Source organism: Sciurus carolinensis, chromosome 4 (assembly GCF_902686445.1).
Source record: "Sciurus carolinensis chromosome 4, mSciCar1.2, whole genome shotgun sequence".
Classification (NCBI taxonomy): domain Eukaryota; kingdom Metazoa; phylum Chordata; class Mammalia; order Rodentia; family Sciuridae; genus Sciurus; species Sciurus carolinensis.
In genome coordinates this window covers 113,285,340-113,308,203 of record NC_062216.1, presented here as the reverse complement: position 1 = coordinate 113,308,203, position 22,864 = coordinate 113,285,340, and the positions used below count along the sequence as shown (strand labels likewise).

Here is a 22,864-nt window from a genome sequence, read left to right as displayed (position 1 = left end):
TGGGCCAGGAAGAAGCCTGTGAAGTTTGAAGTTCTTTGGATTTTGAGTAGCATCATCATTGTGAAAACAGTACTTGGGCAAATGAAGCAGAAGAAAGTTTGAGGTGGAGGGAATACTGAGGAGGCACCATAGTCAATCGACAGGTAGAGCATTAGATTTATTAATAAAACATGTTACTATATGCTGTGAGGGATACATGAATGTGTAAAATGTGTTTTCCAGAAATTTAACAATTTAAATGGGAGACAAAAGCCACATAAGTCATAGAACACCCCCAGAGTCTGTTGCTAAAGTACTGGTACGACAAGTGTAGCAGCTACAGAGAGGAGCCCCCCCTAACATCACATATGAGGAAGGCAGAGCAACTGAAGCATTGAAGAGACTCTCAACAGGCCTGTATCACTGTCTTTCCAAAATTCACTTCCAGCATTTTCCAGCTGAGGTGCAGACAGGCCCAGCTTTGTTCTGTGGCTTTGATTTTCTTCCCAAGGCTCTCAAATTTGAACTCAAGTCAGTGCTGCATTGCATACCCATTATTCCTGCTGCTTAGGAAGCTGAGGCTGGGGATCACAAATTCAAGCCACACTTGGGCAATTTAGCAAAACCTCATTTGGGAATGTAGCTCAGTGGTAGAGTGCTTGCCTAGCATGCAGGGAGGCACTGGGTTTAATGCTCAGTACCACAAAAAACAAAACCCCTGAACTCCTATATGTTATTTCTGTCTAGTTATGGTACCTACCACACAGTGGAAGGGAACCTAGTCTTTAGATGTTCTCAGACACACTATACGAAATGGGGTTTAAATGAAATATCTTTATTAAATTAAAAGGAGATATTTTACATAAAACACTGGGGAAAATCACTAAGGGTTACATTTAAGTTTGGAGGTAGAACAATCACATGGCTTCTACCAAGGTGTTACCGCAGGAAGACAGGCAAGCCGTAGGTTACAGGTGCAGCTCCAATGAGATACTTGAGTCGCGGAGCCTGGCGGGCCTGGTTGACATAGTAGAGAAGGGGAGCTCCTGGGCCTGCTCCAAGCCAGCCCTGTAGCAGAGCCTCCGTGTAGCGGTCAATGTCACGGTCAGTCACATCCCAGAGATTACCCAGAAATAAGGGGCTGGGAAAAGAGAATAATACAAAGTAAGGGTTCTATAACAGAGTGCACTGGGAAGTATGATTGATGGTGGTGGATGGAGAGGATTGAGCCAATGAAGAACTTCCTTGGTCCATCATTCTAGAAGGATAGAAGAGGGTTAAAACATGCCAGGCAACTAGGATGGTGGGCAAGTAGGGCACAAAACAAGAGTGATTCAGATGTGGGTAAGAACCTGGGTGGGGGCAGGAGTCTTAATGCCCTGGGACAGGTTTCACCCCTGGAGCCTCACCAGCCAGCCATGATGTACTTGAGCACAATGCCAGCTCCTTCCAGGTTTCCATGCACAGCCAGGGCTGCACTGCTGCAGCCAAACAGCAGAGCCACTGCCCGGCAGTTCAGCCGCAGGACGGCCTGCCCATCAAGGAAACGGGCACCAGCCCCATGCCCTGCATAGCTAAGGCAGAAAGGAAGTGAGGTAAGTACTGATCTACAGGCCTCTGTCTATGGTTCCAGAGGCTGTAAAGTGCCAGAGCAACCCGTGATGATACCATCCATGGACTCCCCCCTCCATGCTCTAAGCACTCACATATATAAGTCATGCTCTGTCAGGGCTGCCTGCACTTGTTCGGGGCTTGGCACTTCCCCAACCACCCCTCTCCAGCCAGCTTCGCTGCAAGGAATAAATAGGAGTAAGAATAGAGAACTACACAGCAGGGGTCATGTGGCAAAGAGGGAGAGGAAACAGTAGAGAGAAGGTGGGCTGCAACCACGGAAAAGGCACATTGTCCCTGTATTTTATCTCTACCATTCCCCATACCCCCTTATGCCTTCACCCCTGACCTGCTAAAGTTGGCTCGGAATTGCTCCTCTGTGCTTGACAGGTTATTGTGAGGGTTCAGGATGTAAAAGGTGCTTTGAGGATCCACCCCATGGCTCAGCACTGATGAAGCCCCAGCCTGGAGAAGATACTGGTGATTAGGACTCTGGTTTCCCCAGAAGGCCCAACCTCCAGCATACTTCAAGTCCCTCTTCCTGTCTGACCCATTTCTAAGACCCTCTTCTATCTTCCCAGGTCCCTTCCAATCATCCCCAGACCCCCACCCACCAAACCCTACCTCTTTGATGATGGAGTAGCTGAGCAGAAAACGGAAGGAGGGCAGCCGGGTTACAGGCAGTACACGGAGGCTGGGCATGCTTTCCCACGGCAGCTTCTGTAGGTCCTGGACAAAAAGCACTCTGAGGTTACTCCCTTGAGCCAGATATAAGCAGGAGCCTGGGGTTAGCTGGTAACCATTACCCACTAGACACTACCCCTCTGTCCTGCTCCTTACCTTGTCTAGCACCAAGACAAGGTGCCTATTTCTTGGTGCCATCTGGCCCTGTAAACGCCCTACTGCCTCACTTAGGAGCTCCTGGGCTCGTTCTGGCTTGGTGGGGCACAGCCCAAAGGCAAGGGCTTGAACATCCTGGGCAGTGAGGATACTGGCACCACTGAGAATGACCTGTATGGGAAGAGCAGTTAGCAGGTACCTTATCTTCCAACCGCCTTCACTCACTGTGACTGGTGTGAAAGAACCAAATACCCTGGCTTCCCTCTCCCTGCTGCCTGAACTCACTTTCAGCAGAGTGGGGTCAGGATATTTCCAGCCACATTCCTTCAGTAACTCTTGTAGGCGGGAGGCCTCCTGGGCAGGGCCAGGCTCCTCACTAGATGGCAGCAGCAGCCCCCTCCAGCAACCCAACACGTGCTTCTCCAAGGAAGTGATGAGATCCTAGGAGAGGGACAGAGACTTCAGAGAGGAAGTCAGATTTTTTTTCCCATATGCATCAACATCCTGGAGGTGAGGAAAGGGTTTTTCTAATGTGTTTGTCTCATCCTTAAACTTCACTGTCATATGCCCTTCAAGTCTGGAGCTCTTATTTAAAGCCCTCTCCAAGTGACATAATTTTTATTGAAGCCTACACTTTCAGAAAGAACTTGAAGAAGTTCAGCATTGACCTAGAACCTCTGCCAGGGAAGGCACTGGCACCCCCTGGGTGGTTTCTGAGGCAGGCCTGAGTGCCACCCCCTGCCAGCACACACCTCCATCCTGCGGTCCAGTGCCAGCCGCCCTGTCCACCACGCTCGCTTGTCAGTACAGCTGCTATTCTCTTTCTGGTCCTTTTGAATGGCATCAAACTCTCTCAGGGCCAAACTCAGCGGGAACTGTAGGTGATGGGGTTGAAAGATCTTGGCTTACCCAGGGATCACCACTTCTCTATCCCCCCACCACAGGATGTGCACAGCTTGAACAGAGGTCACTGGGAACCCTACCTTGTTCTGAGCAGTAGGGATCTGCACAGTGACTGGGGGATTGTCCTTTTCCAGTCGGGTCAGCAGGAGGGTGTTACCTACATTTCCAGGCTGGAGAGTAGCCAGGGCCAACACACAGACAGTCACCCCTGACACACAGGACACACCCAGAATCATGTCAGTGGTTATGAAAATTCCTGTCCCTATCTTCTGTATGCAGTGTCCCTTCTTGCTCTGATCCCATCTCTCAAGACAATTTTTTTTTTCTTTTTTTCTTTTTTTGCGGTACTGGGGATCGAACTCAGGGCCTTAGTGCTTGTGAGGCAAGCACTCTACCAGCTGAGCTATCTCCCCAGCCCTCTCAAGACAATTTTGAAGAAGTCTTCCCTGATCACTGGATGTTCAGGTGCTCTTTCCTGCCCTAACTAACAGTTCCCTAACAGACAGAGACAGGGAACTTGTACTTCTTTGTGTCCCCCACAGCAAAGTCCCTGCAAAGAGTGAGGCACTCAAATCACCTGTCCACGTGTTTTATGTAAGTGTAGGAAGACCCCAGACAACTGAACTCATATCTGAATAAAGACACTGAATTTTCTGGTAAATTAAAGTTAAGGTTAAAAATAAAGCAAAACAACAGACTTCCTGATTTAGGGGATGTCTGTTTGATGAGAGCAACAAATGGCTAACAGATAAAAGCTATGACATAAAGAGTACAAATCTACAGAAACTAATTCTTTAAGCTCCTCCACCCAACTCAGTAAGATGTGGAAGAGAACAGAACAGTTCTCCTGCCACCATACCACTGGGGATCAGAGTCAGGAGCTCCTGGAAACTCTCCTTCTCAGGCTTGGGGAAGTGATGAGATTCTGAAGTCCTGAAGGAAAAGAGGCGCTGGATGTAGGCCAGGGGCACATCTCCAGGTCTTTCCTGGAGGCTCAGCCCCTGCAGCTGGTCTGCCAGTTCTAGTGATCCATGGTGTTTCTGGGCCTTGCTGTAGACAACACAAGTAGGATAAGCCCCTCTCCTTCAAAGTCTGGGCCCTCCCTGCAGTTTGCCCAGCATGAACCTCAGTGATGGTGAGCACTCACCTGAGCTGTCTGTGGAGGTGGGTGAGCAGCTGGTGGCGGCAGGTGATGGATACAGACTCGGCAACGAGGAAAGCAGTAGCATAGGGATCCCGGTGGCCCAGGCACAAGGCTAGGAAGCGGCAGAGGTGAGCATAGAGGCCACTAGGAGGGCAGTGACTGACCCCACGGAAAGCAACACTCAGTGAGTCACAGATGGAATCCAAGGTTGAAAGACCTAGAGGAAGGTTGAGACCCTTGTTAAAGATGAATTCCCTATTTCAGAAAGAGAAACTTCCAAGAAGGGGTCCTTATCTCATCTCCCACATGGAAAAGAGCAGCTATCATTTACGAAGGGTGATATACCAAGTGGGGCACTGTGCAATGAGCAGGCATCAACTCATTCAGTCCTCCCTGAGACCCATTTGACAATAAAGGAAATAAATACTCAGAGAGATTAAGTTACCACACAGAATACTAAGATTCAACCAGGTTCATAAACCACTGGATTCAGGTGGGGATCCAAAGCCAGAACCACAGACAGAATAGAAAGACATAGGGAACAAGGGACCAAGAAGCTCAGCTCTCTCCAAGTAACCAAACTTGAGTGGTCAATATACTCACCAATGGCTACAGGTGCTGAAGTGTGCTGGAGCCAAGGACCGAAGTCCCTGTTGGTCCCCTTATCTGGGCCTGGGATGGGCAACTCCTCCTTGTTAGAATCCCTTCTTAACACCTCACATTCTCCTATGGCTGCATCAGGGCCAGGAGCTGGTGCCTTCCCACCTGGAAAGAAAGCATGACTTTTTTATGGAATCCTCCTCCTGCCATCCTCTTTGCACCCCTGAGAGCCAACAAAATAATTTTCTTCCTGGATTCCATGGGACATCCCAGGTACATCTCCCCTACCACTGCCCCCCCACCTCCCCCCAAAAAAAACCCAAACCCACACACATTCTACCTTTCATGCCTTGTCATCCTACCTGAGGCTGCATCTTCCCCATCTGAGCCCCTAAGAATCTCAAAGCTCATTTCCATCCTGTTGTCATCCAGCTCCTCCTCAGGGATGGTCCTCATAACCTCAGGACCCTGCCTAGCCTGGCCATAACAGGCCATGTGGAGATCCTGTTCTTCACGTCTTGATGCCACCTTCTTGGCCCTCAGACTCCTACTGTTCAGACCAGGGTGTCCAGGAGCACTATCTGGGGCAACCACTGCATCTGTCTTCAAGCTTGGGCCCTTCCTAGCCCGGCCCCGGCCCCGAGAAGCGGTGCCCCGTCTTTTAGGTTCCTCCACAAGCCTTGCTTCAGTTGAAACAGGGTCTTCCAAGTCACTGTCATCACTGAAGTTTACCTGGATCAGGGAAAGGGAGACAGGCCAAGGGACGTTCAGTGACATCTTTTAACAGCAGGTGGCACTGTTGAGTGCCAACAGGCACCATCACCCAGGACTTTGGAAGACTTTCCATATTACACTTGCCTCTCAATCTGAGCAATGACTTCCAGGGTCCAAGGTGGAAGTGGAAGGAACAGAAGACAAGGAGGAAGGATGAGAGGGAGAGGGAAGCATAAAGTTGGAAGGGTCCTACTAGGCCCTGGGGACCTATGCTATAGGGACATTGCTCTGCAGAACCCTCTTCCACCACTGCTCCCCACAAAAAAACCAACACCACCTGATTACAGTTTTACTTCACCTTGAGGCGCGTCTGGACCCTGTGATGTACCCTGGGAGCCTGGGGAACCTCAGGTTTTTTCTTTGTAGGGTAGACTTCTTCAAACACAGTGAAGGGGACACGAGGGCCCGCTGGCCTGACCCGGCCTGCAGGCTTAGGTGTACAGGGTGGTCCTCCACCTTCCAAACCTTTCTGAGAGGTATTATGGAGGGACAGGGAAAGGAGAGCACAAGATATCTTCTGGCGCCCTCGTCCTGAACATTTCTGGCTCCGAGTCTTTGAGGGCTGTGGACCTGGAGGGCTTTTTATTAATGGTGGCTGCCAGCCCCAAGAGCTTGCAAAAAGTTGGGTAGTGCAGCAGCTGAGGCCAGCCAGCTTTGCAAGGGCCTGAATCAAGAGCAGGTTCGCTTTCCAGGGCTCTAGGTGGTGTATCCGCGCTGCCACGAACTTCAGCCCTGACTCTAGGACCTTCCCCAGGCTCTTGTTTGATGGCTGGCTCAAGCCCTCCAGTGCCAGTTGTGTGTATGCCTGAGCCAAGATCTCATCCAAGAGGCTTGGGACAGAAGTGGGGGGTTCTTTTTGACTCAGGAAAGCTTGGAGAGCTTGAGTAAGACGCTTGGCAGCCGCAGGGCAACCCTTCAGCACAACCTGCAGCAGATCTAGACCCTGGGCCTCATGGCCCATGGCCAGCTTCAGTCCTGCTGTGACCAACACCCAGCGTAGACAGACCACAGAGAGGACAGGGTTGGCACACAGTGAGCAGTCACAGGTGGGTGAGTGGGACAGGAAGCCAGGGTTGGGCTGGGGCTTGATTTTCAGGACTGGAGACGAATTTGTAGAAGGCACAATGGGGCCAGGCTCCTTAGTCACAGTGGCCACAAGCTCCAAAGCAGGGCCTCTGAGGAAGGGCTCCTCCTCTGGGAGCTGTGGGGGACATGGGACCTGGGTCTGTTGTTTTCCCTTCTGCAGGTGTACCTTCTTCATGGAGTCCGGGTGCTGGGCCACCCCACCAAACTCTAGGGAGAGAACCGAACAAGAATTACAAAACTGGGGGAAAAAGCCAGGTGCAGTAGCACATGCCTGTAATCCCAGTGACCAGGCAGCTGTGGCAGGAGGATCATAGGTTCAAAGCCAGCCTCAGTACCTTAACAAGACCCTCAGGTCCTCAGCAACTTAGCAAGACCCTGTTTCAAAATAAAAAAAGGGCTGAGGATGTAACTCAGTGGTAAAGCACCCCTGGGTTTAATTCCTAGTACAAAAAAAAAAAAAAAAGGTGTTGGGGGGAACCAAACCTTTATGCATGAGGACATGTTACTGCTTGTGTGCTACCCATCACCCATAGGCAGGCCATACAGCTGCTCACCTGTGCAAGACTCAAGCAGGAACAGAACCTGCTGCAGGTCAGACTGACAGAGGTCAATGTCATTGCGGGCCAGCTCTAGCTCACCCTTCAGCACCAGAAACAGGGCACACCTTGTTGGGAGAGGAGATAGAACCCACAATTGGAAGTCTTAGTTTCCTGGAGTCTTGCTCCTTTGCAAAGTAGAGCCATCAGTCCTTCCCTCCCTCTATGAGGCCTTCTTCATTCCCTATAGCTGACTTATAGGTTCCCTGGGGAAAACTCTATACTTCTATCTTATCCCAACTCATCCATCCTTGTGCATTAGGACAGAATTTCCCAACTGCATTCCTAAAAAAAAAAAAAAAAAAAAAATCCCATGGGCAAATAAACTTAAGGAAACACAACATATTAGATCTCCTTTGGAGATTTACAAGGCATATTAGCATCCTGAAGGACATGCAGAGTCTTGAAGGAAATAAAACATCTAGCCTTGATTAATTCAGCATTTCCCACTTAGCCACGAAACGCCTTCTTCCACCAACCCCTCTAAAAATGTCATGTAATTTTTGTAGTCTGGGAATTCATGGTCAAGAATGCATGGCACTGAGGTAGAGGGGCAGAATCAGCATTCTCTCCCGACCCCCACTCACTGGCGAGGTAGCTGCAGCTTCGTTGTAAGTTTCAGGGCCTCCAAACAAAAGGCCTTGGCTTCGCTCACACTCTCTAGGTGGCCCAGGCGACAGACCAGCTTCTCTGAGCAGCTCAGCACCTCTGTAAGAACCTGCCATTTTTGTACCAGATTTTCACCTGTAGTAAAGGGAAGAGACAAGACCTCATTTCTCAGCCACAATCTGGATCTGAAGGAGACAAAACTGCCAGCCCCACTATCTGGCCCATCCATTTCCACAGGGCCCTGCTCTCCTCCTCACCATAGTCCAGAAATGATGTCTCCACAGATGTTTTCTGAATGGAGAGTATGTCACTGCCCATGAGCAGGAGGATGATGCTTCGAAGGAGCTTATGTGAGTCTATGAGTGCTGTCTCAGGTGTCTGCCAGCCTGTGGTAGGTGGGGTGGAGAAAGGAGGAAGGTATTGTGGCCAGTACTTCCACCACCTTCAACTACTAAAATAGCAAATGCAAAACATGCTACTGCTCTTTTCCTTCTTCACCTGAGGAAGACAGAGCTAGTCAATCATACAACGCTTTCCCTCTGAGATCACATGGGATCACAGAATTCTCTTTAGTTTAGTATTCTAAGTAATCCCTACTTAATAAGTAAGAGTCACCAGGTGAAGTGAAACCCATTTGCTATTCCAGGTCTATTCTCTGCAGATCCAAGGTAGGCTGCTGCATATGGTTGGATAGCAGAGGAAACAAGGGCAGAGAAAAGCTAGCAGCAGACAAACCATGCCCATCCAAGAAAGGCCATCTGCTCTACTCTTTTACCTTGCGCCCAGAGCTGCTCCCGCAGGGCATCTGAGAGGCTGTTCGATGAGAGGCTAAGGTAGACAGCTACCAGTTGCAGGGCATGGACGCGCAGCAAGTACCAGGCCTTGGATGACTTCTGGAGGGCAGGATTCCGAAGGACAGAAAGCAATAGAGAGACACCCTCATCCACCTGAGTGAGACAAAAAGCCAAAGGAGAGCAGTCAGATATGGATTTCAGAGCTTGGGATGCCTCTGCAGGTCATGTGGCCCAATCCCCTGCTTTTTTTCCCCCCACCTCTTTGGAACTAGGGATTGCCCAGGGACACTCTACCACTAAGTTACATCCCTAATCCTTTTCATTTTTTACTCTTAGAGAGGGTCTTGCTAAGTAGCTGAGGCTGGCCTTGATATTGCAGTCCTTCTGCCTTGGACTCCCAAGTTGCTGAGATTATTATGACCATGCCCAGCCAATCCACTTTTTAAAAAAACTATAAAGACTAGAGCCCAAGAGGATACAAGACTTGGCAAACACATAGCTAGTTTGAGAGAAAATTCAGGTGTTTTGGATTCTACTGGATTTCTAGTCTAGGGCTCTGGTGTCTTCCCAGGATCACTGATTTCTAGTTTCTAGTCTTCCTCATCACTGCAGAACTGCAAATCAATGAAAAAGATATTTCTACTAGAGGAGACTGACAAGGGCAAGGCTAAGAAACTTCTACTGCTTCTCAGCATCAGCAGCATATTGCCTAGCTCCAGGGAAATCTCAGAACCCAAATATCCTAAAAATCCTAAATTCTTTCTAATACTCAGGACCTTTGGGGATTAAGAAAGTGAGAAATAGGGCTACTGGCAGATTGCTTGCTTAGCATGTACAAAGCCCTGGTTCTGATCTCCACAACCAGAAAAAAGAGAATATACCTTCTGGTGAGTCCAGTAGAGGTGACTTTGAAGTAGATCACAGGTGAGAGAAAGGAGCACATATGTGTCAGTGGTCTGATCGAGATGCTTCAGGCTCGATTCTGCCTCTTCCAGGTGTAACTAAGGAAGCAGCCAGAGTATGTGAACATGCTAATGAGGAAGGCAACTAGATTCTTCAAATTAAAGTGGAGTAAAGCGTTCACAAGCAAAATGCTAAACAAAGCCAACTAAAGATAACATTATTTCAAATGTTAGTCTTCTTAAAAATTGTTTGCTCATTGAAATGTTCATCTAATAATTACCATGCTAGAAAATTCTTTCTAAAGGAGCAAATAAAGCAAGGTTTTGCTTTCTCCTATTAGATGGAAAGAGTGTACAGAAACTTCTGATAGCTTTTCTCCCCATCTATTAGCTTGAAAGGAGTGGGGAAAGAGGCATATGTAAGTATTCTTGAAATAATGCCATGAGTGCTATTCACTGGCAGGAGGACCAAGAAAAATAGTTGATTCTGCCCTTGAAGAAGTAGATGTATAAAATGCTTTATCTGTGATCTGAACTACTAGTTGGGGGCTGAGGCGGGAGGATCATAAGTTTGTGACCAGTCTCAGCAACTTTGGGAAATGCTGCCTCAAAATAAAATACAAGAAGGGTTGGAGATATAGCTCAGTGATAAAACACCCCTGGGTTCAATTCCCAGTACCAAAAAAAGAAAAGAAAAAAAAGTTTTATGAAGAAGGTGACAACTGACCTAGAACTTAAAAAAGTTGAGGGAGACTGAGGAAAAAGGTGCACTTCAGGTAGAGGAACTAATATAACTGAAGACAGGGGGACAAACAAGAAACAAAGTAACCAGTAAAAAATTAAAAATAAATAAATAAAGTAACCAGTAAGTATTGGCAAAAGGTTCATGGGAGGGGGTGGCAGAAAAAGCATGAACTAGAATAGGAAAGACTGTAATAGAGGCGGATTACAACTGTAATCCCAGTTATTGAGAAGGCTGAGACTGGAGGATCACAAGTTTGAGGTCAGCCTCAACAATCTAGTGAGACCGTCTCAAAAAAATAAAAAGGGCTGGGTGCAGTGGCATACCCCTATAATCCCAGCAGCTTGGGAGGTTGAGACAGGATTGTGAGTTCAAAGCCAGCCTCAGAAAGAGCAAGGTACTAAGCAACTCAGTGAGACCCTGTCTCTAAATAAAATATAAAACAGGGCTGGGGATATGGCTCAGTGGTCACGTGCCCCTGAGTTCAATCCCCAGTACCAAAAAAGTCTTTAATAAATAGGTAAATAAATAAATAAGTAAAATAAAATAAAATAAAAAGGGCTGGGGGTATAGCTTGATGGTGGAGCACTGGGTTCAATCCCTAGTACCTGTTCCCCAAAAAAGATTAGCAATAGAGTCCGGATAGTATTCTTTAGGTAACAGAAAAGCCATGAAAATCTTTTCAGCAAGAAAGAGACAAGATCAAATCCATTCCTATTAGTCATAGAAGATGAAGTTGCAAAGGGAGGAACAGGCTGGGGATGTAACTCAGTGGGAGAGCTCTTGCCTAACATGTGTAAAGCCCTGGGTTCCATCCCTAGCACCACACACACACACACACACACACACACACACACACAGAGAGAGAGAGGAGAGAGAGAGAGAGAGAGAGAGAGAGAAAGGAAGAAACTGAAGGCAAGGAAGACCAAATAGGAGACATTGTGACAGCTGAACAGGATGGATGAAGCACCAACTAGGGCAATGTTAACAGTTGGGAAATGCAGGATGGGCAGCTGATTCCTGGAGTCAAATCTGTTAGACCTATGAACAATTAGTCCTTGCACTAAGAAATAAACAATTGCTTCTCCCCAGTCACTTCCCATCACTCCATAGTCTGCAGCAGTCCAACAATGTGGTAGAAGGGGAAGAAGCTGCTCCTTCAGTATCCTATCTTCTTAGGGAAAAGATGGGCTTGTAAAGCCATTTGCCCACACAGCCTCTAGACTTGGAATGGCTGGCACTCACCTGGGCATAGTTGGGACAGCCGAGGCTCAGAAGAAGCTGGGTGAGGTGGCAGGAAGAGCCAGCTGCCTTTGCATGGTCCTCCAGTCTCTCAGAGACAATCCGAAGAAGCAGGAGGGCCTCCAGAGCTTGCAGGGGCTAGGTGGCCAGAAATAGCAAGTTGACCCTGCTGCAATGCAAGCCTCCATTTCTACTCTCCATCCCCCAACCCACTAGTACCTTGGGCAGCAGTCTGGATAGAATGTGGCCACAGAGAACCATCAGTCACCCTTGGGAAGCCTGCAAACCACCCTACTTCTTTTGATTTAAAGCCTCAGTGCCAATCACCAGCAATAGCCAGGACTTACTGAGTGCTTACTATGTGCCAGGCCAAGAAGTTTACATGCATCAACTCATTTAATCTTCATAGTAACTTCTAATCCCAATGTTACATCACAGGAAACTAAGGTTAAGTTGCTTGTCTAATTTAACATATGTAAGAAATATGTAGTAGACCCTAGACTCAAATCTAGGGCTGAATTAGCCTTCCTTATGCTATAAATAGTGCCTACTAAAGTTCACAGTAACAAAGCTCCTTTATGTGCAATGCTTTGGGTTTTCATTTAAAGTTTTGTAATGTGGGATCAAGGAAGAGCTTAAGGGAGGAGCCTGTGAAACCCCCTGAAACTGCAGGTAAAAATATATGTGTCTACAGGCATCTATGTTTTTTCCTAAGTATATAGGTCTCAAATTATCTAGTAGTTATTAGTAATTAAAGCTAACATGTGAGTCTTCCATTTAGAAAAAACATCTTCTAGGCATTATTCCACTGAATGTTAATAATGCCATGAGGTAGTAGTATTATTGCCCTCTTTTAGAGGTAAGAAAACTTGAACTTCAAAGGTTGTTACTCACCTGAGCCCTTATACTAAAAAATGATGGAATCTGGACTTAAAACTCAGGGCTTCTGGTGATAGAGCCCAGGATCTTAATCACTGGGTATACAGCTTCTCAGCAGGTTCATAGGCCAAAGAGGCTCAGTTTCTGACTTACACTTGTTATAAGGGCTTCCATCAATGTCCTGTCCCATTACCTTTGCCACTAGCTGATAGAGGGCCACTAAGATCTGCAGTGAGGCTGCTGTTTGCTGGAGACACCGCACAGCTGGGGCCTTCCCCTGCATAAGCACCTCCTTCCACAAGGACAGGGCTTGGTCCAGGCATTTGGACTGAGCTGTAATTCAGAAGAAAAGTGACCACCTTCTCTGCATGGGCCATCTAGAAAGAATTTGGCTTTCTCTATAACATCCCCTGCCCTTTTCCTTTATCCTCTACCTTTACCCTCTGCCTCCCTACCCCCACCACCTGTCTCCCAACAGCCTCTCCCATACTGGGGAGTCCTTGTTCTGCTTTTAAGAAGCCACAGAGGGACTGGGGATATAGCTCAGTGGATAGAGTGCTTGCCTTGCAAGCATAAAGCCCTGGGTTCAATCCCCAGCACCGCAAAAAAAAAAAAAAAAGAAGCCACAGAGGAGATGCCCATGCCACATTGTGTTGACTGCATTCACCTGTATCTGCAGCCAGGTTGAAGGCAATGTTACTGTACAGGAATCGATCTTCCTGGAGTTTATCTTCATAGTTCAGGTCATTGACTTCAAATTCTTCCAAATTACTAGGAGCCTGGGCTCTTCTATCCCGCTCAATACCCTGGATGAGAAGATCAAGGTAAAAACATAGGGCTGATACTAGCTTACGGGGAGCCCACAGCAAATGATTCCTACACACAGTTCTGTTCAGCCTCACTTACTTCCCGCATTTTGGCCTCCAAGGTACAGATGTAGAGCCACAGCAAGGCCTGTGCTTTATCATCCAGAAGCTGATCTTTGGCAAGCACCTTGGGCCTCACAGACTCTAGAAGCTGCAGGGCTTCCTGGATAGCATCCAGGGCAGAGCTGTAAGAAGATGTACTTAGGCTAAGCTCAGAACAGTACTGACCACAGCAGCCTGCGAAGGGCCTGTTCTGCAATAGCAATATAGCTGGCCTCATTTGAATGAGCTTCCAAGGTCACAAAATGAGTGGACACTCAGCAACACAGAGAGGGAAACTGACCCTAAATAGAATAAGAAGAGCAGGACAAGGAGCAAGAGTGGTCTCCCCAGTTATTCCTCCTCACCAGTCAGTCTGCTGGGCAAAGTCATGGTAACACAGCACCTGAGCCAGTTCTATCAGGTGGGTGGCTCGTGCCCACGCCCCGGTGGTTGTCTCCTCAGGACTCAAATCCAGCAAGTCACAGATGACATTGAAGCGTTCCTGTCCTGTGTCAGCCCGCACCGCCTTATAGGCCTGCAGCTCCTCCCTCAGTAGGAAGGCCAGGGTCTCTGGGTCCCAGCCATTCAGGCTGTCTCGCAAAGTCCTGAGAGAGGTCAGGTTAAGCGTTAGGGAAGATTCTGGAAAGCATGAAACCTCTCACCAATAGCAAGGAAACCCAGTCTTGGCTTAGACTTCTCTAAGCTTATTTGTGACTTTAAAACTCTAAATCAGATGGTATTTCCCCTTTATTTAATACACTGCAGTAGGCTGCAACTAAGAATCACATCCAAATCCTTACCCATGACCTATAAAACCCTATGTGTTCCTGCCTCTGTCCATCTTGACCACTTCATTCCCTACTGCTCCTACCCTACACCCCATCCCACAATCTTCCAACATGCTGGCTTTCGCAAGCTGTTCCCAAGCTTGTGCCCACCTTGGAGCGTTGGTATTTACTATCTCTTGGCAAGGATTTCTCTTCCCTGAGACTTTTTTTTGGTACCTGTGATTGAATCCAAGGGAGCTTAAACACTAAGCCACATCCCCTCTTTTTATTTATTATTTTTATTTTGACAAAGGGTCATGCTAAATTGCTAAGGGCCTTTCTGAGTTATTGAGGCTGGTCTCAAACTTGTGATCTTCCTGACTCAGCCTCCCAAGTCACTGGGATTACAGATCTTCGCTACTATACCCGGTCCGAGATCTTTAAATGGTAGATTCCTCCACATTCTCAGATCTCATTTATCACTTCTTCAAAAAGGGCTTGTCTAAATAACTCATCTACAGTTGTCCCCTCGCCAGGCATAGTAGAGTATGCTATAACCCCAGAGATTTGGGAGGCTGAGGTAGGATTGTTAAGTTCAAGGCCAGCCTCAGTGACTTAGCAAGACCCTGTCTCAAATAAAGAATAAAGGGGTGGGGATGTGTCCCAGTGGTTAAGAACATCTGGGTTCAATCCCTGGTACCAAAAAAAAAAAAAAAAAAAAAAAAAAAAAAAAAAAAAATTGCTCCCTCTTTTAGCAAATCAGTTTTTCTTCATGAAACATATGAAATGTACTTGCTTTTTATATTTTCCCAAGGAGAATATAAACTCCACAAATGTACCACTATACCCCCCAAGTACCTAGGGCAGTAGCTGGCACACAGTAGGCACTCAATGAATAACTGATGAAGGAATCACTGCCTTTCTCAGAGATAAGGATTAAGGAACATGACCATGAGTCACAAAAAGCCACCCTATCCATGGAACAACTCACTTCAGTTGTAGTTCCTTGTCTCCAGCCCTGGCCGCATCCATCTTGACTCGAACCCAGAAAGTGACTGGCTCAGTCATGTGTTCTGGGCTGTAGGACTGCAGAGCTGCCAGCCATAAGGTCACCATCTTGCAGCCCTGGGCTTGTTTGCCCACTTTCTTCAAACTCTCTACATGCAGCCGGAAGCACCTATGCAACTAACCAAAGACAGGGAACAGACCAAGCTGAAGGGAGGAACCAGTGAATGTGTACAGTGGGAGGATGTGTTTATAAGCACATGCACCACGTGGTGGGGGATTGGCAGGTGGTCCTCCTGCTCTACTCCCACCTGAGACACAGGAGATACCTGAGAACTAAACACCTGGGTGTTCTCAAACTGATAGGTTTCCATCCCAACCTGCCCCATAGTCATCACCCACACCCTTGAAGACCTGTTCTTCCTCCTGTAATCCTCCCTCAGCAACTGGCACTGCCTTGTGCTGAGTCAGAATGCAAGGCCATCCTACCTCTTCCTTCTCTTTCCTCCTTCCCTGTCAGTCACTTACCAGGTTAAGCCTTGGTTTTTTAAACCCATCTGCTTCTTTTCATCCCTTGCATAGCTGGTTCAGCTCAGGTCACCCTTTCCTGCTTAGGCTGCTCTAGCAGCCTGATTACCCAGTTTGGTCTCTTGCAGTCCATTTGCCACAGTGATGCCAGAGCAATTAAATGACAGTCTAATGCAGTGCTTCCACTTAAATCCTTTAGACACTCATTGCCTCACTTGACATGAAACCCAAGGTCCTCTATCACCCATCTCACTTGCCTATTCAGCCAACCTACCATTTCCACAGGTATTCTTGTTTAAGAAATTGGTTCTCACTGTGGTGGTGCAAAGAACCATGTTGGGGAAAACTTTTAAAATATATAGATGCCTGAGCTCCAGTGCTAGAAATTCTGATACAATTAACTTGGGGCAGGATTTTTTTTTTTTTTTTTCCAATGCTGAAGATTGAACCCAGGTGTGCTCTATCACTGAGCTACATCTTCAGCCATTTTTGTTTTTTTATTTTGAGACTGGGCCTCACTAAGTTGCCAATTCTGGCCTCAAACTTGTGGTCCTCTTGCCTTAGCCTCCTGAGTCACTGGGATTACAGTCATGCACCACCTTGCCCAGAAGGAGCGAGAAATTAAGTTCACTCAGAGCTGAGTGCAGTGGTGCACACCTGTAATCCCAGTCAGTGACTCCGGAGACTGAGGCAAAAGGATCACAAATTTGAGGTCAACCTCAGCAACTCAGCAAGACCCTATCTTAAAAAAAAATAAATAAAAAGGGCTGGGGATGTAGTTCAGTGGTACAACACTCCTGGGTTCAATCCCCAGTACCACACACACACAAAAAAAGATGATTTAATGCACAGCCAGGTTATGAACCACTGGCCACTGGCTTAGGACAAGACTAAATACAAAAAGTCAGTTAATCTATGGGCTGGATTGTGGTTCAGTGGTAGAGCACTTGCCTAGCACATGTGAGGCATTAGATTTGATCCTCAGCACCACATAAAAATAAAATAAATAAAGATATTGTGTACATCTACAATGAAAAATATTTTTTTTAAAAAAAGTCAATCTAAAGAAAAAAATGAAGTAATGGAACAGGTGAGGTTTGGGAAATACTGCCCCATGCTACCAACATGTAGCTCCTAAACCCCTACTTTAAGGCAGGGTCCCAACCGACCCCTTTGACATGCCTCAAGCCCCTACCACATAACCTCCCTTCCAGCCCTTCTCATTCCCGCTTACCTTCTCAGGAGGTATCTCAGGATAAGTGCCTGGTTTTGCCAAGCCCAGCTGCTGACAGAATGGCTCAGAGATGACACAGGCCTCGGCATAGAGCTTGTGACTATAGAAGCTGTAGGCCAAGTTACTAGTGTAGGAGGCTGCAGGAGAAAATTGACCATAGGAATGAGTCCCACTGCCCTGTCTTGCTATTAATAGGGAATACAGGAGGGGCAGCCCCCCGCCCTGCTCCAAGTTAGCCTCTGCCCTCCATTGAAGTGAACTCACACCACCAGCCCTTTCACTCTTATTTTACAAGGGCTGAGTCCTCATTTCCACAGAAGGTCAATCTTTCCTCACATGCCAGTCTCTCTCCATGCTCCAAGGTCAGCATTTAAGGGGAAACATTCTGGTCTGTCTCTTGCCTCTTCCTCCCTCTCTCACTCCACCAAAGCCACATAAGATTCCTTAATATTCTTCAAATATAAGAATATTATATTCTTCTGCCTCAGGGACTTGGTACTGCTTCCTCTGCCAGGGATGTTCTTTCCCAGCTATTGACATGGCTAACTCCCTTCCATCCTCCAAGTCTTTGCTCACATGGCCCTCTGTATGAGGACTACCTGACTTCGGATGGTAACTTGCCCCCTCACCCACCCTGAACTCCTAAATCCCCTTCTAATCCTGCTTTACTTCCCCTACGCCACCCCTCCCCCTTTTTAAAAATGAAGTACTAGGGATTGAGTCCAGGGTCTTATGCATGCTAGACAAGTGCTCTTCCATTAAGCTACATCACCAGCCCCTTTAAAAAAATATTTTGAGACAGAATCTCACCAAGTTGCCCAAGGTGGGCTCAAACTAGTGAGCCTCCAGCCTTAGTGTCCCAGGTAGCTGAGATATATACATTATTATTTTTTTTAAAGGTGGGGGCGGGTTCTAGGGATTGAACCTTGAACCCAGGGGCACTTTACTACTGAACTACATCCCCAGCCCTTTTTATTTTATTTTTTAAATTTTGAGACAGGGTCTCGCTAAGTTACTTAGAGCCTTGCTAAGTTGCTGAGCTGTCCTTGAACTCACAATCCTCCTGCCTCAGCCTCCCAAGTAGCTGGGATTATAGGCATGCACCACTGCACCCAGCCACCCTTACTACTCTCTAACATGTTGATAGTTCAATTATTATTTTGGTACTGGGTATTAAACTTAGGGACACTTTACTACTGAGATACATCCTCAATCCTTTTTATTTATTTATTTTTTTGTTTGGTGCTCTACCACTGAGATACAACCCCAGATTTTTTTATTTTTAATTCTGAGATGGGGTTTTGCCAAGTTGCTGAGACTGGTCTTGAACTTGCAATCTCCTGCATTAGCCTCCGGAGTTGCTGGGTTTACAGGTGTGAGTCATTACACCAACAGTTATGAATGTTTTTAAAATTTAAATACAGCTGGGCTTGGTGGCACATGCTTATAATTCCAGTGGCTCCGGAGGCTGAGGCAGGAGGATTGAGAGTTCAAAGCCAGCCTCAGCAAAGTAAGGTGCTAAGCAATTCAGTGAGACCCTGTCTCCAAATAAAATACAAAATAAGGCTGGGGATGGATGTGGCTCAGTGCTCAAGTGCCCTGAGTTTAATCCCTGGTACCCACCCCCCAAAAAATTTAAATACAAAGGTCATAAAGTTGCATATCAGGCACACAATTTTTTTGTTTTTGTTTTTTGTACCAGGGACTAAACCCATGGGTGCTTAAATCACTGAGCAACATTCCCAGTCATTTTTATTTTTTATTTTGAGACAGGGTCTCACTAAGCTGCTGAGGCTGGCATTGAACTTGCAATCCCCCTGCCTCAGCCTCAGCATGTTTTCACAAAATAAATACCAAATTAAATTTCAAAGTCAATGGGGGCGGGGGGAAACATATATAACTCTTGTAATAAGTTAGCATTCTCACTAGTATAAAGAGCAAATGATCCTTATAAACACCTCTTTTATTGCCTACTTAAGCCATAAAGAGCCCCCTCAGTGGTCAGAATGATCCATCAAGTACTATTCACCTGCCTAAGGAGTGATGACCCTCCCCAAAACCCTCTATCTGGGCCCAGAGCACTAACCGGTCATCCCCAGGTAGTCAGTCAGCTCTCGGCCTGACAGGCCTTCTAAGGCCTCCAGCATCCAGACTACAGTAGATCTGCAACTCTCCACTAGATGGGCTAGGTCAGCCAAATCAGCTACCTAAAGTGACAAGAAGGGCTTGAGGGTGAGAGGAGTCATGCCAGGTCCAAGAACTTCATCCCAGAGCTCTCCCGAAGAGCAACCCAAGACCCTAAGCCCCTGTTCAGGTTCCTTGATTCCCAGATGGTACCTGACATCCTTGAGCAAAGTCATAAACCACCACAGTGTAGAGGTGAATACCCTGAAAGTGCATTTGAAGCAAAGACTGCTGCTGCTTGGTAGAGTCCCTGTGGACCTAAGGAAGGAAGGGGAAGGTTGGTTTAAAGAGCAGAGATGGAGTTAAGTTCCAAGCTGAAGACTCCCCAGAGTCCTGGAGAGCTGACATAGCTTAGGGAGGAGGAAGGACATTGGGAGGGGCCACTGGCCTCTTAGGATAGATTAGGCTGCTTGCCAGGGGTAATCCAGAGAGCAGCTTAACAAAGAGGAACCAGATCTTGCCAGACTCTAGACTGGTAGTAAATTCACAGAATCATACCCGGCCTCCCAGGACCTTAACTCACGCCATCATCCTGCAGTTGCAGTTGCCGAATAAGAGAGCAATAACCTCTAAGAAAATCAAAGAGTCTTAGAACAGCATCCAGTTCATAGTGCCTCTTGATGCCTCGCTCCAGGCCTGAAAGGAAGAACTGGCAGCTGTCATACAATGCCCGAAGAGGAGGTGGCGATGTCCCTATACTGTTGTTCAGGACAGTTGATGCCTTTATCAGAAGCGGGGCCAGTGCCTGGGATTCTTCCTCCCCAATCTGCAGCAGTTCAATCCCCAACTGGCATAGCTGGAGGCTGGGGGCTAGATTGGTGTTCCTAAGGTAACCATGTGCCTTCTCCACTGCGTCAATGGCCTTTTCATGGTGGTGGCTCCAGCAGAGGCGACGGCAGTGTTCCAAGGTGAGCTCCAAAAGGCAGAGGGCCTTCTTGGGAGAAAGAGAGCCAGGAGAGCCACTTTTTTCATTGACCAAGGCTCCAATGACATGTCTGGAGAGCATGTCATCTAGGAAATCAGCATCTGCTTCATTTAGACCACGCCCACTGGCATCAAATAGCTGATGGGCGGCTACCACTCGACAAGCTGTTGGAGAAGCAAAGTGAGGAATCTCACAGGGAGTACTTTCATCCTCCAAGAGTACTAAGAAGCTCAAGGCCCTCAGCCGAACGGAGAGTGCAGCTCGCTGCTCTACCAGTGCTTCTGCTCCCTTCCAAAGCAGAGAAAAGCTGCCCCGTGTCACAGCCTCATAATCCTGGGGGGCAGCTTGTGGAGAACACTGCATCAAGCAAACATGGAGGGGCTGGGCAAGGTGCAGCATGGCCTCTGGGCTTCTCTGAGAAGCAACATTCCGCAGTAAGATGAAGAGAATGCGTTCCAGATAGAGGGGAGGACGCTGGGGGGTGGACACCAAGTAGCCATCACAGGCCAGCTTTGCCAGCTCCAGCAGGCTGTCCAGGTGCCCAGAGCAAGCTAGCTTGGCAGTCAGCTGCTGGTTGCAAGCCCTCAGGATAGCATCACAAATTTGTCTCTTCTCAGCATCATATCGGTTACTAGGAAAATCAGCTCGGGGTTTGGACAGGAACTCCTAGGAGAAAAGAAAGATGCATGGGGCTAGGAAAGGTAAGAAATAAGTAGGGAAAAGAACTAAGACTGTGGTTGCTCAGGAGAGGGTCCCCTACTTATTCATCTCCTCAAAATAAGGCAAAACACAAAACAGCTGAGCTTGGGAAGTCAGGTGTGTCCTGAGTCAGACAGCACCCCCACCTTCAAGTCAGGCAGCAACTCTTCAGCCTCCTTCTGGTTGCTTAGCAGAGCCCCAAAGTTGACTCCTTTGAAGTTCCTCATGGTGTGGAAAGCTACAGAAAAGAAAACTGATTAGACACGGCAGAAAAGATTTGGAATGGAGCTAACAGATGAGAGGACTTAGGGCAGTAGCAGATGTTAGGCAAAGAATCCCATCAGAAATCCTAGCAGGAAAACCGGGCGTGGTGGCACGCCTGTAATCCCAGCTACTCGGGAAGCTGATGCAGGAGATTCGCAAGTTCAAAGCCAGGCTGCACAACTTAGGGACACCCTGTCCCAAACTAAAATATAAAGAGCTGGGGGTGTAGCTCAGTGGTGGAGTACTTACCTAGCATGCGCGAGGCACTGGGCTCAATCCCCAGAATAGAAAAGAAAAAAAAAAAAAAAAAAAATCCTACCCGGAAAAAACAATGCCAAGACACCGGGCTCCCTCTCTCCCTTCCTCCAGGCCGATCCGCGTTCTTACTACCCCACAACTCCACCCGGTAGGCCTCCACCAAATTCTATGGCGCCCACCAGGCCGTCCCAAACTCTCGAAGAACTGCCCCCCGCCTCTCCCCTAAGTCAGTGCAGGGAAGCCCGTACACCTCGGTGCGAACACACGCTCACAAGCCCCTCCAGACCTTACCGCACCCAAAGTGACTCTCCTTCCCAGGGGCAGGACTCACTTCCAGACTAGTACTCCGCAAGGACCTCTAAAATAATCTTCGCTTTCCGCGCCAGCCCCTCCTTTCAAATATCTCCAGCGGCCAATCAGCAAGAGGACCTAACGTCGGCGCGCGCGGCGTTCTGGGAGTTGTAGTTTACCGGCCCCGCTGCCCGTCACGTGACCCCAGCCAGGGGCGAGGACCTCAGCTGTGAGAAGGAAGGCCTCTTGGGGGCGCGGGTTCCCCCTTTTTTCCCCAGTCAGGGCTGAGTTCCTCAGTTACCTTCTCTTCATCACTATCGGGAAGACCAGAGGGACCCTTGCCTCAGAAGCTGAGCTGCAGCAGGAGTTTGAATTTTAAGAGAAGGGAATTAGACTAGTCAACAACAAAACACTTGCTTGGAAACTCACGCGGTTTAGGTTACTAGGAAAAAAAAAAAAAGAATGTAATCTATGGAATTCTTTATAAATAGTTTCAGGAGATCAAAGAAATGAGTATTGTGAAGACCTCCAGCGCTGGTGCTCCTTCTCGCTGCCTTCCAGCCTTACTCCTTCTGTTGGCCTGTATGAGGAATACAGGATCTAGTGCTCTTTGATATAGGATAAAGGGTAGGGCTGGGAAGAAGTTGTGACTGAGATGAAGAACTAGGACAGTTCATTTACCGCAATCTTTCAACCCAGTTGTTTTGTTTTTCCCTGTACTTGGAATTGAACCCAGTGATACTCTACCACTAACCTACATCACCACTTCCTCCACCCAGCCCGGCGCTGCCCCTTTTATTTTCGAGACAGGGTCTCACTAAATTTTGCAGAGTGGGCTGGAATTGCCACCCTCTTGCCTCAATCTGGGATTACAGGCGTGCACCACTGCTGTCAGCTCTTTCACAGTCTTTAATAGTACTAATCATTCCCTAAGTATACAGATTCAGCAGGAGCTGCTTCTCTTTCCTTTCTCCTCCAAGTCTTTCAGTTAGCTTTTCCTTGATGTACATTGTTGGATAAATCATCCTTCTCTATCATCATGAAACTCTTTTAGGAGCTGAGAATCTGGCAAGGAAGACTATTTTTAACAAGAGAGAGAA

At 47.6% G+C, this 22,864-nt stretch overlaps 1 protein-coding gene across 4 annotated transcripts; it reads right to left on the bottom strand.

The window, feature by feature from the left end:
• Positions 1-819: 819 nt before the first annotated feature.
• Positions 820-22,006, bottom strand: Espl1 (extra spindle pole bodies like 1, separase). Of its 4 annotated transcripts, none has more exons than XM_047549869.1 (31): positions 21,765-22,006; positions 21,098-21,189; positions 19,851-20,918; positions 19,481-19,585; positions 19,230-19,350; positions 17,144-17,280; positions 15,368-15,561; positions 13,975-14,214; positions 13,608-13,752; positions 13,369-13,507; positions 12,895-13,034; positions 11,826-11,960; positions 9,818-9,937; positions 8,918-9,089; positions 8,400-8,528; positions 8,121-8,277; positions 7,492-7,601; positions 6,150-7,144; positions 5,440-5,809; positions 5,081-5,242; positions 4,481-4,694; positions 4,193-4,383; positions 3,414-3,541; positions 3,183-3,305; positions 2,716-2,871; positions 2,431-2,601; positions 2,215-2,319; positions 1,940-2,055; positions 1,686-1,769; positions 1,389-1,553; positions 820-1,120 (listed from the first exon to the last, which is right to left on the bottom strand). In XM_047549869.1, the coding sequence occupies exons 2-31, from the start codon at positions 21,176-21,178 to the stop codon at positions 919-921; spliced, it is 6,375 nt and encodes a 2,124-aa protein (XP_047405825.1). In that variant the 5' UTR covers positions 21,179-21,189; positions 21,765-22,006; the 3' UTR covers positions 820-918. The 4 variants fall into 4 exon arrangements, with proteins under 4 accessions (XP_047405825.1, XP_047405827.1, XP_047405826.1 ...); XM_047549871.1 differs by having other exon boundaries at positions 21,805-22,006; XM_047549870.1 differs by having other exon boundaries at positions 21,770-21,815.
• Between the last annotated feature and the right edge of the window lie 858 nt (positions 22,007-22,864).

What these genes read in the sequence shown, in the direction of transcription:
- Espl1 (XM_047549869.1), bottom strand. Translation starts at nt 21,178, where the DNA reads ATGAGGAACTTCAAAGGAGTCAACTTTGGGGCTCTGCTAAGCAACCAG. An exon ending in ACTTTGCTCAAGGATGTCAG is followed by an intron (nt 19,351 to 19,480) that starts GTACCATCTGGG and finishes TTGTCACTTTAG; the next exon opens with GTAGCTGATTTGGCTGACCT. An exon ending in TGGAGGCCAAAATGCGGGAA is followed by an intron (nt 13,508 to 13,607) that starts GTAAGTGAGGCT and finishes CTTCTCATCCAG; the next exon opens with GGTATTGAGCGGGATAGAAG.